At 50.9% G+C, this 14,302-nt stretch overlaps 1 protein-coding gene across 1 annotated transcript in view; it reads left to right on the top strand.

Annotated features, from left to right (window-relative positions):
• The window catches only part of COL5A1 (collagen type V alpha 1 chain), a 195,452-nt gene that overhangs the window by 43,579 nt on the left and 137,571 nt on the right, over positions 1–14,302 (top strand). The window contains exon 2 of the mRNA XM_007954294.1: positions 12,495–12,662. Within this exon, the coding sequence (XP_007952485.1) occupies positions 12,495–12,662 (168 nt within the window). The remainder of the gene's footprint in view (positions 1–12,494; positions 12,663–14,302) is intronic.

The raw sequence follows: 14,302 nt of genomic DNA, 5'->3' as shown, positions 1-14,302 counted from the left end.
GATGGGCTCAAGTATAGCAGGGATCATGGAGCTGGTGTGGGATCGGGCAGTGTTTCGTTCTGCTGTGCATGGGGTCACTATGAGTTGGAAATGTCTCGATGCCACCTAACAACAAACTAGAATGACAGGGGTTAATTCAGAAACAGCCAGTATCTTCAAAATGCACTCAATGCATAGCAGATACTTGTTAAGGCATTGCTGAATGAATGAATGAATGCGGAATGAATGAAGCTTCTCCTGGAAGGGGAAGCAGGCCTTAGGGATTGGTGCCTTTGGCAATTTGAGAAGCTATTAGATCAGAGAGGGTCTGGGAGAATCTGACAAGAAACTGTTGAGTCAGTGGTTGTCTTATATCCCTGCTTCTCTCCTTACTTTACACAGCTTTGTGAGTGCTCACTGTGAGCCTGGGGCCGGGCTCTAGTTGCAGAGATTAAGGACATACATAGACCTGCTGTCTAAGATCCCTTTTGCCAGTGTAACCTCAGATGACCTAACATAGCTCACCCACCCTTTAGGCCCTCTTGGAAGTGTGCAGGCCTGTGCCAACAGAACCCATCCTGGCATGCTGGAATCTGGCTTTGTTGTCATCTCCACCCTTTTCTCCAGAGCAAGGAGATACATCGCCTTTGAGGAACTAAGCTTAATCATCTGGTTCCCCATCCTGACTGTGGGTTCCACTTCTGCAATTGCTCTCACTGGCAGTGTTGTGCATACGTGGAGCCCAGCCTCCCTCCTTTGCTGGACACCATCTTTGGCAGTCAGCTGGAGCCTGGTATCTGTTGTTATGTTCTGTTAATAATATTGATGAAAGACAGGGTGAAAGTGACATCAGTTTGGTTTGCTATGTAAAGATGATACAAAGATGACGGAAAGCAGTGAGGACCAACACAAGAAGGAAGGTGCTGAGCAGGGATAGTGAGTGGTGGGCCACATCCTCACACCCTTATTTCTTGGTGACATTTATTCCCAGGTCTCCATGTAGAGCCTCAGGAGGGTCTGCTAAAGCTGGGCCCTTGGAGCAGTAGACACTGGTGTCCTCTGTGTGTTCTGGCTCTACCTGACCCAGAGTCTCCTCTACATGCTCTCCACATGCGCTTGTCCTATGGGCAGACTCCCTGTGCCCAGACAATCCCTCTCACTGCTTTAGACCACCCATTGCTGCCTCTGTGTCTTTCACTTCCACCCTGTTAGACCCCTTCCTCCAGGAATCCTTGGCAGGTGCCATGCTATCCTCCCTTCTCTGGATGCTGCTCCCATCTGTGGCTTATCTTTAAGGCATAATATGTGTGTATTGGGGGTAACCTCTTCATCTGGGGGTGTTGGGCCTTACCCCCTTCCTGTAAGGTTAATGTGGGCAGAGGGCCCTGCTTTTCTCTCAGTCACATGGGTGAATCAAAGCTGAATCCACCACACCCCAAACTGTGGCGCTTCCCACCTCCCTTCCCCAGGACTGTGGGTGACTAGTAGGGATCTGCCCTCTGAAGATCAGCAGGAAGGGAGATAGATGCCACAGAGTTACCTAGACTAATGATCATGTAAGAACAATGATTCTTTGACAACCTCAAGGGCAGTAGAAATAGCTACCAGGAACTCTTCTTTAGAAATGGGGCCAATGGCCCAGAGCAGCTGAGAAGTGTACTGCCATGGGCAACATGGAGCCTGGCTCAGGTGGACACTGACCAGGGATGCTGGATGTCCAGGCTACTTCCTCTCACTCATGACACATGGTGGGACACAGGCTTAGCCCTTGGAGTTAGTGGTACACAAAGGCTCTAGGCAAGTGCAGTTGTCACAGCAGACTGCCCAGGAGAAGGCCATGGGCATGTGTGGAACTCAGGGGATAGGGACAGTCCCTTTCCAGTGCAGCCTCGCTCTGGGCAGGCACCTCACATCCCTTCTGCATGCATTCCTCCAGGACCCTTAGCCCAAGACTTTGTGGTTCAGAACTAAGTTACAGGCCCACATGCTCCAGTCCAGCCCTGTGAGGCCCAGAGGCAAGAGGGCCATGTGGTGTGACTGAGCACTGCACAAGCCGAGGACTCCACTCTCATAGGCCTCCAGGGAGCTGGGGAGGCTGTGAATAGGCAGGCTGGCTGGAGGCAGGGCCTGTGGGAATACCTGACAGGGCTTGAGGGTGGGGTTTGAATGTCATTGGAGGTGTTCTAGTTGGCCGAGTCCATGTAAGTCAGGAAGTGTAGAGAAGGGGCAAGAGGGCTGGGGTGGTGCTCTTAGGCAGGTGTAGGGAACCTTGTTCCCTGATGTGGCCCTGAGCTTGGCCATACACCCTGAGTTTATGTGCACCAGGGCTCTGGTCCCCCCTTAAAGGAAGTGCCACCTCCACCATGGACACCGCCTGGGTGTGATTGTGAGGTGCAGTTGGAGGGTGTCTGCAGCCCTGAGGTGGAGACAACCCCCATCAAGAACAGTTCCAGGACTCACATGTCCCCCAATCCTGCCCTGAGGCAGAGATAGCCCCCAAGGACAGTTCCAGGTCTCTGCATTTCCCTGCCCCTGCCTGGAGCTCTGTTGCATCACTGAGTAAGAATTTCAGATCAAGCCTCCACAGTGACCTGCATGTTTTTCCACCTGTTGAGATGACCCTAAGGACAAGGCCCTGTGATGCTTCAAAGGGAGGGATGGTGGGGGCCCATAGCCTGAGGTTTTTTTCTCTTGCACAGCCACCTCTCTGTGGCTCATCACTCAGGCCTGGCCCTTTAAGGGCTGTGTTTCTTCTTGCTTCTGGCAACATAAGAAAGCAAGGAATAGAGACAGCAGTGAGAGTAGGGACCCTTCACAGGTGGGTCAGGCCATGAGCTGGCACTTTGCAAACCTGCAGAAAATGAGACGTTCTCTAACAAACACTGAGAGTGTTCACAGGGCACTGCACCAGCCCAGGAGCCTGGTGGGGACAGGCTGGCTGAGCCAGAGGCCTGCTGGGCCCTGTGCTGGGTGCTGTGCAGGCCCAGGAGCCCAGTGGGGACAGGCAGGCTGTCCCTGCCCTCCCGAAGTCCAGGGCCCAGGAAAGAAGTAATGTTGCACAGGTAATTTACACAGGCAGTATATATTTACAATGAGGGAATAACAAACACAATCAGAACAATGAGGATGCTGGGAAGAGAGCTGGCTGCTGTGGTCCAGAGGCCCACTCCTTGGCTCCATCCTTCATATACCTATGGCGGGTGGCATGAAGGTCAGGAACTTCAGCGGGGTGGAATGGAAGTAGAGGATGGCTCAATTCTCCTCCCAGCTGGGCACCAACATGCTGTGTGATCTAGGTCTCCTCATTCCCCTTCTCAGGCCCTCATTTTCTGTTTTAGAATAAAGACGGTCAGCCTAGATGTCCATGACCCCTTCCAGCTCTGAAACTAGTTCTGCCCTGGGAATTTTGAAGACTTAAATCTTGGGATTATTTAGAGAGCTCTGAAATTTTATCTTGAAGATAATGATGTTGACTTTGGAGTATGCAAAAAACTTAACTTCCCCTCTCCTCCCAACCCCTCCTCTCCCCCTCCCCTTTCCTTCTTTCTCTTCCTAGCTGGCTCTGTCTGTCAAGTTTGTCTTGCTGGCTTTGCTCTAACTGCCCACAGACCTTTGGCAGGATTTGGACCTAGGTTTAGAGTCTGGAGAACTTGGTGATAAATGAAATTTTGAGCTGTAACTTTTGGGAAGGTGGGCCATGGGGCTACAGGGAGGAGGTAGAGATGCTGTCTTGTTTCCCCTGGGAGGCCTGGGGGTACCAAAACAGTGGCCAAGTTTTTGCAGGAGGGGTCAGTATTGCTCCTGCTGGGTGCTGGGAACTCAAGCCATGTGCCTCCCCTCGCCCCAGCAGAGCTGTCTGGACCGCATCATCTGGAGTTTTCTGTGACACTTACAGCCATGATGGTCCTTTAGCAGCAAGAGTAGGTGTGCAGATGGGGGTGCACAGGGGAATGTGGGCAAAAGTGGACCCTAGGGCTGTCTCAGCACATTTGTCCAGAAAGCCTGAGCTCTGGGGTGGCCAGAACCAGCCTGCTGGGGGTAGGGTGGGGTAAAATAACCTAATAAGATATAGGTGATATCCCCCTCCCACTCCATCCCTCCCAGTGGTCCTGACCTGGGAAAGGGTCTCGGAACCTGGAGGTTAGCAGATGCATGACAGTGGCACTTGTGAAAAACACTTTTTGTTTGTAATGTGGCATTGGACACTGTTCCATCTTAGAGGGGCACCAGAGCCTGGGGAGTCCAAGGGGACATTATAAATCCCGAGGCATGGATGTCTTCCCTATAAATTTGCTGGCAAGAAAAAGCAGGTTCTGATAAACCATAAATTCCTAACTTGAACCTTAAGAGTAGGCAGAAAAATCACCAACTCACCATCTGGCGTGGACACAGACACCTGGACTTCAAAGGTAGTCTTTGCCAATGAGCTAGTGTTTGAAAAGACTCATGGCTTATTTAGAAGAAAAAAACAAGTGGATCTAGATGGGAGACCCAGGTGCAGCTGCAGCATCTCCTCTTGGGGGAGTATGACTTAAGCCTGCTTTCTTCCAGGCCAGTGAGAAGGGAGTGGCTCCTCTCTTTGGTCCTGTAGCTGCCCTGAGAGTGAAGTCCAATGCCATACAGTGACAGTATCGCAGCCTGCAAGGGAAGTGGTGTTTGTTTTTATTTGCAAAAGTAGCAATAGTGGTCAAGTTGTTATTTTCCTCTTCACTCTGACAGATGTAAAAGCTGTGGATTCACTAACTCGTTTGGTTATTTAGCAAATATGGTTGAGCACTTAATGTGTGCCACTCCTGTGCAGGGCATGACAGATGACGAAGCCTCGCCCAGGCCCACAAGGCCCCACCCACACCAGAGGCCCCATCCATACCAGAGGCCCGCCCACACCAGACCCTCACCCACATTCAAAGGTCCAGTCCTGCCTCAAGGCCGTACCTAGCACAACATGGCCTTGCCTCACCCACTCGATCTGCCCACACTGCAATGCCCCAACTAACACCATAGGAACTGCCCAGTACAACATAACTCCACCCTGTCCCACATGGCCCTGCCCACACCGCAGGACCCTGCTCGCCCCATCCAGTCCTGCCCAGCCCCTCCTAGCAATGCTCAGCCCTGCCCAGCACCACAGGTCCTGCCCAACACTGCATGGCCCCTCCCACATTGTAGCATGCCCATCTGATCCTATCCTGTCTCCATTGGTGGCAGTGGGACCTTGGGTGAATATTTAAGTGCTGGAAGCAGCCCAGGGCAAGTCCTTGGCCCCTAGGTCTGCCGTTTTGGCTGTGAGTCATTTTCGTTCTCCTTTGATCCCCCACCCCCTGCACTGCTTGCTCTGAGACTGGAGAGTTGAGGGCTGACGTCAGCACTTGGCTGGGGCCCCTCTGAGTGTTTCCATTCCTGGGGCTGGCAGGATAGGGCAGCACTGAGCAGGGTGGTATGGGGTTGGAGGATTCGGGATTCCATTCTGAGGACACACCCCTTGTAGCTCAAGGTGGTGGCCCCAGCCCCTGCCCCTGTTCTCACTCCTTGCCTTGCCTTGCCTCTTCGTTAAAGTGGCTGTTTTGTGGCTGTTTGCATGTATAGCAGAGAGACAGGCTTTCCTGAGGGTGCCACTTCCAAAGAGGGCCTGCTGAACCTGAGATTGGCCCTTGAGCCCTGGCAGGAGGGAGCCTCTGCCTCAGTCAACCTTCTTGCTTGCTTCTAGCACCACAGATGGGTGTCTAGGTGCCAGCTGACTACAGGAAACCCACTTAAATTTCTTCCAGAGCTCTCTCCTGGCTCCTTCTGCTTTTGTGGGTGCTGGGTATATCATAGACAGCTGCAGCGGTCCTAGCCCCAGAAGGAGAGCTGGGTGCTTGCTGGTTGGGCAGTGGGCTGTGCAGGGCCTCTTTGAGGTTGATGAACTTCAGGCTTTAGGGAGAGGTGAGTGCCGCAGATGTTCCCAACTCAGCAGTTTGGTTTGAGTTCTGTCATCCTGGGTTACGTGTGCTGAATCTCAGAAGTGCCTGGCATGTTATACGCTGCCATGTTCTGGGGCTGCTTCAGTCCCTGGTGTCCTGCCAGCTGGGAAAGGAGGAGACCAGGCCAACTGATAGTGACAGGAAGCTTGGAAATTCCAGTCTTAGCTCTAAGGAAGCACAGGGCAGTTGATTTAATAGATGATTACGGAAACACCTGCAGGGTATGGAGGGCAGTCATTCTTGTGTGGTTAGTTGAGATCTTGCTGTTGACTGTTGAAACATTTGACTACTTAGATGGCCAGCTGTAAAATTTGTGTCTGGCACCTATACCTCCTGATCTGCTCCATTTGCCTACTCATTTGCTCATCGAAACATCCATCTATCCATCTACCTATCATCCATCCAATCATCTATCCATGCATTCATCCATTTATCCATTTATCTATCCTATCATCCATCCATCCCATCATTCACATTATCATCCATCCATCTATGATCTGTGGATCCATTCATGCATGCATCCATTTATCCAACCATCCATGTAGCCATGCATCCGTCTGCCCTATCACCCACCCTATCATCCATCCATCCATGTATCCATGCATCCATCCATCTATCCTGTCATCCACCCTATCATCCATCCATCCATTCATCCATGTATTAATCTATCTATTATATCATCCATCCATCCATTCATCCATGTATCCATTTATCCATCCTATCATCCATCCAGGTATCCATCCATCCATCTACACTATAATCCACCTTATCCTCCATCCATTCATTTATGTGTCCATGCATCCATTTGTTCATGAATCCATTTATCCAACCATCCATGTATCCATCTGTCCATCTGCCCTATCATCTACCCAATCATCCATCCATCCATGTATCTAAGCATCCATCCATCCATGCATCTAACCATCCATCTATCCATCCATCCACCCATCTACCCTGTCATCCTCCTTATCCATCCATCCATTCTATCATCCATCCATCCTATCATCCATCTACCTACACATTTATATTTGCACCCCTCCTATGTGCCAGCATTTTCATACATGTATTTCTTTCTAGGACCTTCATGCTGCCATCTGTGGCCCATGGGACTTGGAATATGTTTCAAAACCTTTCTCAGTTGCTTCTTATCTTCCTTAAAACTGACCTCTCCTTTAGCTCATCCCTTTATAGTTCTGTAATTTGTTACATCGTTACCTCAGCATTGAAATTGTCCTCAAGGATGCTGGTACTTTAATGACAGGTGTTTCTGGTAACAAGTGAAAGTGATGGGAGGCAGTGTTCTGATTAACTGGTCAACTGTGTGTGGAATATGGCCAGGAGACTTCACAGAGTTTGCATTGAAGATGTCATCTCCACAAAGCTGTCCTGGGAGGTCTGACATAGGGGAGCCTGGAGTGAATGCTTCTGTGACAGAAACTATGACTCAGAGTGGCTTGTACTGGTGGCAAGTGTCAGGCAGGGGGCGAGGTGCAGGCATAAACTGATCTGGCTGTTAGGAGGCTGGGTTAGAATACAGGGAATGAGGTACTTACACAGACTTATGCAGCCTTGGAAGAGCTGGCAGGCTAGGGGTCAAGAGGCTACACTGGATACATATGTTCAAGTTCACACTGCCGCTAGGAGGCTGCCGTGCAGACTTCCAGGAGCTGATGCAGGTACCACAGATCCCGAGGAAGCTGGTCCCAGGCCTTGGGATGCAGGTCCTGACCCACGATGGCCTACTTGCCTTGTGCCCAAGACCCTGTAACCAGCAGGGAGCACTCTGGAGGGAAAGAGGCTTCTATCTCCTGATGGGTGGTATCTGACTTTCATCCTGGACCTTCCCAGTGAGCACCAGCAATCTGTACTACAGCACAGGACTCTGTGGTGGGAAGAGAGTGGGCTGGAGTTCCAGGGAGCCTGGGCCTGGTGTCCCCTGCTGCCCCTTTTCTGGGTCTCTTTGATCCCATCGCATGGGTATCGTGGCTGAGCCAGGTCATAGTGAGGTGATGTGGAAGCTCAAAGCTTTGTTCATGGCTTTTACAGGTGCCTTCTTAGCTCTGGTAGCATAGTGTCTAAGGCATTTGACTGCTATCCAGAAGGCTGGCGGTTCAAACCCACTAGCCACTCCTCGGAAGAAAGATTGGGCAATCTACTTCTGTAGTGATACTGCCTCGGAAACCCAAGGAAGGGTTGCTATGAGTCTGATCAGACTCGACGGCAGTGAGGGGTGTCTTTGGGCTTACGAGCCCGTCTAACACGGCTGTGACATTCACCAACACAGATACTCTTGTTGGTGCCAATACCACATAGTCTATTCCATTTCTGTCTTCTCTGAATAGCTGGGGGCCTGGAGAAGCCCAGGGAAACCAGTGGTAGTGTTCTGTTTCTCAGTGTTGATGGGGAAAGGGACAAAGTTGGACAGTGCTCACAGAGTGGTGGGATGGAAGACTGGGCCTGTGCTCAGTGCAGTATTTCTCCCAGCTTGTGTGCCTGAACTGCACACAAGGTGGTGGGCCAAGATCTTCTACAGCTAGTAATTTGGGTTTCACACCCCTACCTGGATGTCTCCAAAATTAGTGCTGTTTCTCCGTGGTGTTTTTTCCCTAGTAAGGAAACTGAAGCTCTGGGTTTGTCAAGAAATTGCTGTTAGAGCGGAGGGCTCTGTGTCCACAGGACAGAAAGCTCACGGACGCCTAGGCTGGCCAGATCCCTCTCAGGCCCTTGCACACCTTCAAATATCAAACATTTTTCTAGCTCTGGCACAGGAAGACCCTGGCTGGCTGGAAGGGTGGCACTGGGCCTGGGAAAGGGCTGGTGACCTCTTCTACATGTTGTAACAAGTCTATAAACATGTCCACTGGCTGCTGGCAGACAGCTCTGCCCTGTAGCAATGGAGAAAACAGGTCCCTAGGCTTGTGGGTCTGGGAAGAGCATTGCTGGCTTGCTATGATGGGAATCCCAGAGCCTGCAGGTCCTTACTCCCTTCCTGGTCACCGCTGGACTTGGCATCATATCTCAGAGATGAGCCAGGGCTTGGTGCCACGTCCTCTCCGGCAGGTGAGCTGGCACCAGCACAGCCGGCTGTTCCCACTGGCAGAGTCCAGGCCTAGGGCTGCACCATGTAGCCTGCCAGGCACTTGTGATGGGCTTTGTGTCCAACTTAAAGTAGACAAGCATCTGGGAGGGATTTGTGGGGGCACATATGTGTGAGGGACTGCCACCCTGGTCAGAGGGGCAATGAGAAGAAGCAGCTCTGTCAGTGAGGGAGCAAGTCCCACTGGCAGTGCCTGGAGTCCCTACCCCCAACCTCTGCCCCCATTAAGGTTTATGCATGGATCAGGAGATCCCAGCCTGAGGTGTCTGGTCTCTTGATTGAACTGGCAGAAGGTGGGTAGCAAGGCCAAGGTAGAAATGGCACTGCTGGAGTAGGAACCCAGCAACTCTGGAGAAGAGCTGTACAGTATCTTCCCAGAGGGTGTGGGCTGGGGGACATGCTGATGACTTCTCTCTGTCCCCAGGGTCTCCTTTGGAGCCTGACTCAGGCTGTAGTCCTCCAACCCTGACTACTCCCCAGGGCACTCTCTGAATCTCCCTGGCCCCACATACCATGCTCACTGTCCAGGTGCCCTTCCTGGGGACAGGGCTCCTGTGGCATAGTCTACTTGATAAGGCTTGGCTGGGTGAGCAGGGCAGCTACATGGTCATCCTATTCCTACCCTCGCTGGTGGTGGCACTGAGGCCCTGCAGCTGCAACTGGCTTTAGGATACCCCAGAAGCCTGTGAAGGGGAACCAGCATTGGGTTCCTTCTTACCTCCAGGTCTCTCACTCTTGTTATAAAAAATGGGACTTTCTTCCTGAACAACTCCTAAGCATGTGTTAAAAGTAAGTCAACACCCTACTTCTGGGGTCCTAGTCAGGAGCCTACTCAGTTAGCGATGACACTGAATAATTAAGGAGAGCCAAAGAGCCTGTTCGCCCTGCTATTTCACCCAGCAACCAGTGCTGACTTTTCAGTACAAGTGTCAGAAACCTAACTCAAACTGGAATAAGTATAAAAATGAAGGGCTTCAGATATAGCTTGATCTAGGAGCTCAGTCAGACGTGTGGCCAAAATCTGTCTCTACATCCTGGGCTCACATTCTCAGATGGTCACTCCCCACACTCACACCAGGTAGAAGTAACTGTCTGAAGCTCCAGGTTCATGGCCATGTGCCTGGCAGCCAAACAGAGAGGACCATCTTGCCCAAAGGAAAAGGCCTCAGGGTGGGGTTTCATTGACCTGGCCTTGTTAGTGCCCATTCCTAAACCAGTCCCCTAGGGCATTGAGGTGTCATGCTCTGATCGGCCAGGTGGGTTAACGTGCCCCTCCTTGCCTGTGAGGGGCATGGCCAGTCCTCCCCACACCCAGTGTAGGTAGGGCAGTGCTAGCCTCTGGGCTCCCTAAATCCACAGGCAGGGTGGTGCTCCAACTGTACATTTGCTGTACCTCTTTGACACAGAGTTGGAATTTTTCTCTACCTAGACTCCAAGGGGGCCTCTTGTTTGTAGGAACACGAGGTGAACTTTCCACACAAAACTGGCTTCTTTTAGGGTTGGTGCCACCAACAAAGGCTGGAGGTCTGGGTCTTCATGTCAGTGCAGGGACCACAGGCAGATGGAAGCTATCTTTTGTGTTTTGGGGAACTGTTGAGTCTTTGGCTGGTGAAAATGGTTAACATGCTCAGCTGCTAACCTGAAGTTTGGAAGTTTGAGTCCAACCAGAGGCGCCTAGGAAGAAAGACCTGGTGATCGATTTCCAAAAGCTCAGCCACCGAAAACCCTACGGAGAGCAGTTCTGCTCTGACATACGTGGGGGCGCCATGGGTTACAGCCAACTTGAAGGCAGCTGGTTACTGGTAGAACTCTCCTGCCATGACCTTGTGTCAGCTGGCTACTTCTCTGCCTTCTGCTGCTGCCACCCTGCTTGGAAGAGCCCTGCAGGGCCATGACCTGACTGAGGGTCAGAACCTTCCATGGCAAAAGGACCTCTGTGTCCTTGCCCTTGGTTCTGCCTTATCTTGTGATATAGGCATAGATTTTCTGGAGGGAAATGGAAATGGTTTTTGTTGTGAACTGTCATTGGGAAAATTGCATTTTCCTCTACTCGCAATGGGAGATAAACTATGCCAATGGTGTCCCCTGTTGTCCTCTTCGAAGTGACATGGGACATGCAGTTACTCCAGAAATTTAAGCAGTTTTACAAAGCACCTTCCAGCCTCTTTGCTTGCTATCAGCCACTCCCATTTCCTAACAGCACTTTGTAAAGATGGCCCCGTCAGCAGTGGGGTTTTGCAGACGTTGGGGTGGTGCAAATGCTTTGTGCTCAACTGTTAACCTGAAGGTCGGTAGTTTGAACCTGCCCAGTGGTGCTGTGAAAGGCTTGATGATCTACTTCCTTTAAGACTACAGCCAAGAAAACCCCACAGAGCAGTTCTACTTTGTAACATATGGGTCACCATGAATCAGAATCGACTCGGCAACCAACAATAACAACAAAAACAAGGTTATATGTTGGGGACCTTTTTTCCTTATGTGACTAACGAGAATGGGCGGGCCATGGACTGGCCGGCATTTAACCTTCTCCTGGGCAGCTGTTGAGAGCTTGAGCATGAAAGAACAATTGTTAGTTGCTGTTGAGTCAACTCCAACTCATGGCGACCCCACGGACAGCAGGATAAAAGGTTGCTCGATCCTGCACTGTCTTTGCGATCTTTGGTGTGCTGGAGTCCATAGTTGCAGTTGCCATTTATTTTGAGTGACTTCCATCCTTGGGGCTCATTTTCCAGCAGGACTGTGTTCTGTTGTGATCCACAGAGTTTTCATTGGCTGAGTTTTGCAAGTAGATCACCACGTCTTTCTTCTTAGTCTTTGTCCAGAAGCTACACTGAAACCTGTCTGCTATGAGTGACCCTGCTAGTATTTGAAATACTAGAGGCATAGCTTCCAGCATCCCAGGACATGCAGGCCACCAGCAACTGACAGACCAAAAAAAAAAAAAAAAAACCAAACCCACTGCCACTGAGTGGATTCTGACTCATAGTGATGCCCATTGGGTTTCCAAGGCTGTAAATCTTTACAGAAGTAGATTGCCTCATCTTCCTCCCGAGGAACAGTTGGTGGATTTGAACGTTCTGGTTAGCAGCCAAATGTCTACCCACTAGGCCACCAGAGCACCATGAACCTGACAGACAGGTGGTGGGAAAGAGCAATAGAAGTCTAAAGCAACAAAAGTAGAAACAGCCAGGGTAGAGCCCACAAGGACTGGCTGGGCCGACAGTAGCAAATGGCGGTGAGCTTTGTTTGGATTCTCCACAGCACGATGGCCTGGCCTCTGTGCAGCGCTTTGGGTCTGAGCTGTGTCCCCAGCACAGTCTAAGGCTCAGAAGTGTGAAGAGGTGGGAGTGGTGAGGGCAGGACTTCAATTCCTGGTGCTCTGGGGTGCTTCCATTGAGCAGAGCCCTACTTTTCCTCTCTGTCGCTAATTGTGCCTCTCTCACTTCTCATTTCAGCTCAGCCAGCAGATCTCCTGAAGGTTCTAGATTTTCACAATTTGCCTGATGGAATAACAAAGACAACAGGTTTCTGTGCAACACGGAGATCTTCCAAAGGCCCCGACATTGCCTACCGAGTCAGCAAAGATGCCCAGCTCAGCGCACCCACCAAACAGTTGTACCCAGGTGAGTAGGTGCCCTGGGCTCCTGGTGCATGGGCACCAATGCTCCTGCCTCTAGGTGGGACACAGGCCCCAGAGAACATGCTCAGTGTTTCCTAAAGCCCTCACTTATAATGGGGACCCATCCTGAGCAGCTATCCCTAAGGCAGGTATGTAAGTCTCCATCTGGTTCCCTGTGTTTCCTGGACAGGTGTGTTTCAGGCTGGAGACAGGCAGCCAGGACCCCGCATGTAGACGGAGATGAATGATTCCTGAGTGATGAGGCTCAGAGAAACTGCAGGGTTGTTGGAGAGGAAATGCTTCCAGACAAAGGTTTAATTGGGGGCAGTGGCATTAAGAGATGCATGAATCAGACACCACCACTCCCAGCAAGTGAGCTGGAGGCGTTAATGAGAATCAATTGCCAGGCACCAGATCTCTGCTTTTAATTACACGCCTGGAGTGGGAGCAATGCTGCTGGCACTGAGACAACATTCAGGTCATCCTTGTCTCCTGGCCTTGGGTGGTTTGTCCCCTGCCCTGTCAATTAAACACTTGCACCAGTGTGTATACAAGCCAGAAAGTGCACACCTCTCCCCTTGCCCTGGGTGCGGGGCTGGGCCTGCAAGCAGCTCCTCTCTTTAGCCCAGGTGGAAAGGTGCTGGGAACATTGGGCAGGTGGATGCACCTGTCATTCTTAGCCGTCTTCTGGGGGCCTGCATGGGACCCTGACATTGAACTCGGACTTGGGCCATGTTTTGTCAGTCTCCCTGGGTCCCAGAAGGGTTTATTCTTTTCTTGGCTGTGCCTGAGCTTCCTCCAACCTTTTGACTCATGACTTGGGGCCTGTCTCCCACTACTCTCAGCTTGCCTTTAACTCCATGGCACTTTTGAGAGTTTGTCTCTCAGAGTGACTGGGTCAGTGTTTTCAAGAATGTAGTTTTGGATTGATGCGCTTTCTCAGACACTTCTGTTCCCACTTGTAGCTCTGCAAAGAGATGAGGCAGCCTTCTCCAGCACAAGCCCTCTTAAAAAGCCCACTTTTGAGTGTGCAGACCCCTTGCTCTGGGCATCTAACACACCAGTAAAGATGAGGTCCCTGCCATGGCTCCATGGTGTATGAGAGCCTGCTGAGCTTCTATCACCCAGAACCACAGGGGTTTCATTTTCCCATACATCCGTTGTTGTTGGTAGGTGTCCTTGAGTCTATTCCAACTCATTGAGACCTCATGCACAACAGAACAAAACATTGCCTAGTCCTGCAACATCCTCACAAATCATTGTTATGTTTGAGCCCAATGTTATAGCCACTGTGTCAGTCCATCTCTTTGAAGGTCTTCCTCTTTTTTGCTGACCCTTGGCCTTACCAAGCAGGATGTCCTTCTCAAGGGACTAGTCCCTCCTGATAACATGTCCAAAGTACATGAAACCAAATCTTGCCATCCTTGCTTCTAAGGAACATTGTGGCTGTGCTTCTTACAACACAGATTTGTTTGTTCTTCTGATTGTCCATGGTACACTTAATATTCTTCGGCAACACCATCATTGAAAGGCATCAATTCTTCTTTAGTCTTCCTTACTCATTGTCCAGCTTTCACATGCCTATGAAAATACCACGGCTTGGGTTAGGTGCACTCTAGTCCTCAAGGTGACATACATCTAGAA

Source organism: Orycteropus afer, unplaced genomic scaffold (genome assembly GCF_000298275.1).
Source record: "Orycteropus afer afer isolate SDZICR_OR568_19922 unplaced genomic scaffold, OryAfe1.0 scaffold00456, whole genome shotgun sequence".
Classification (NCBI taxonomy): Eukaryota; Metazoa; Chordata; class Mammalia; order Tubulidentata; family Orycteropodidae; genus Orycteropus; species Orycteropus afer.
The sequence above is the reverse complement of the archived record's forward strand: the minus strand, read 5'-3'. Positions and strand labels throughout refer to the sequence as shown.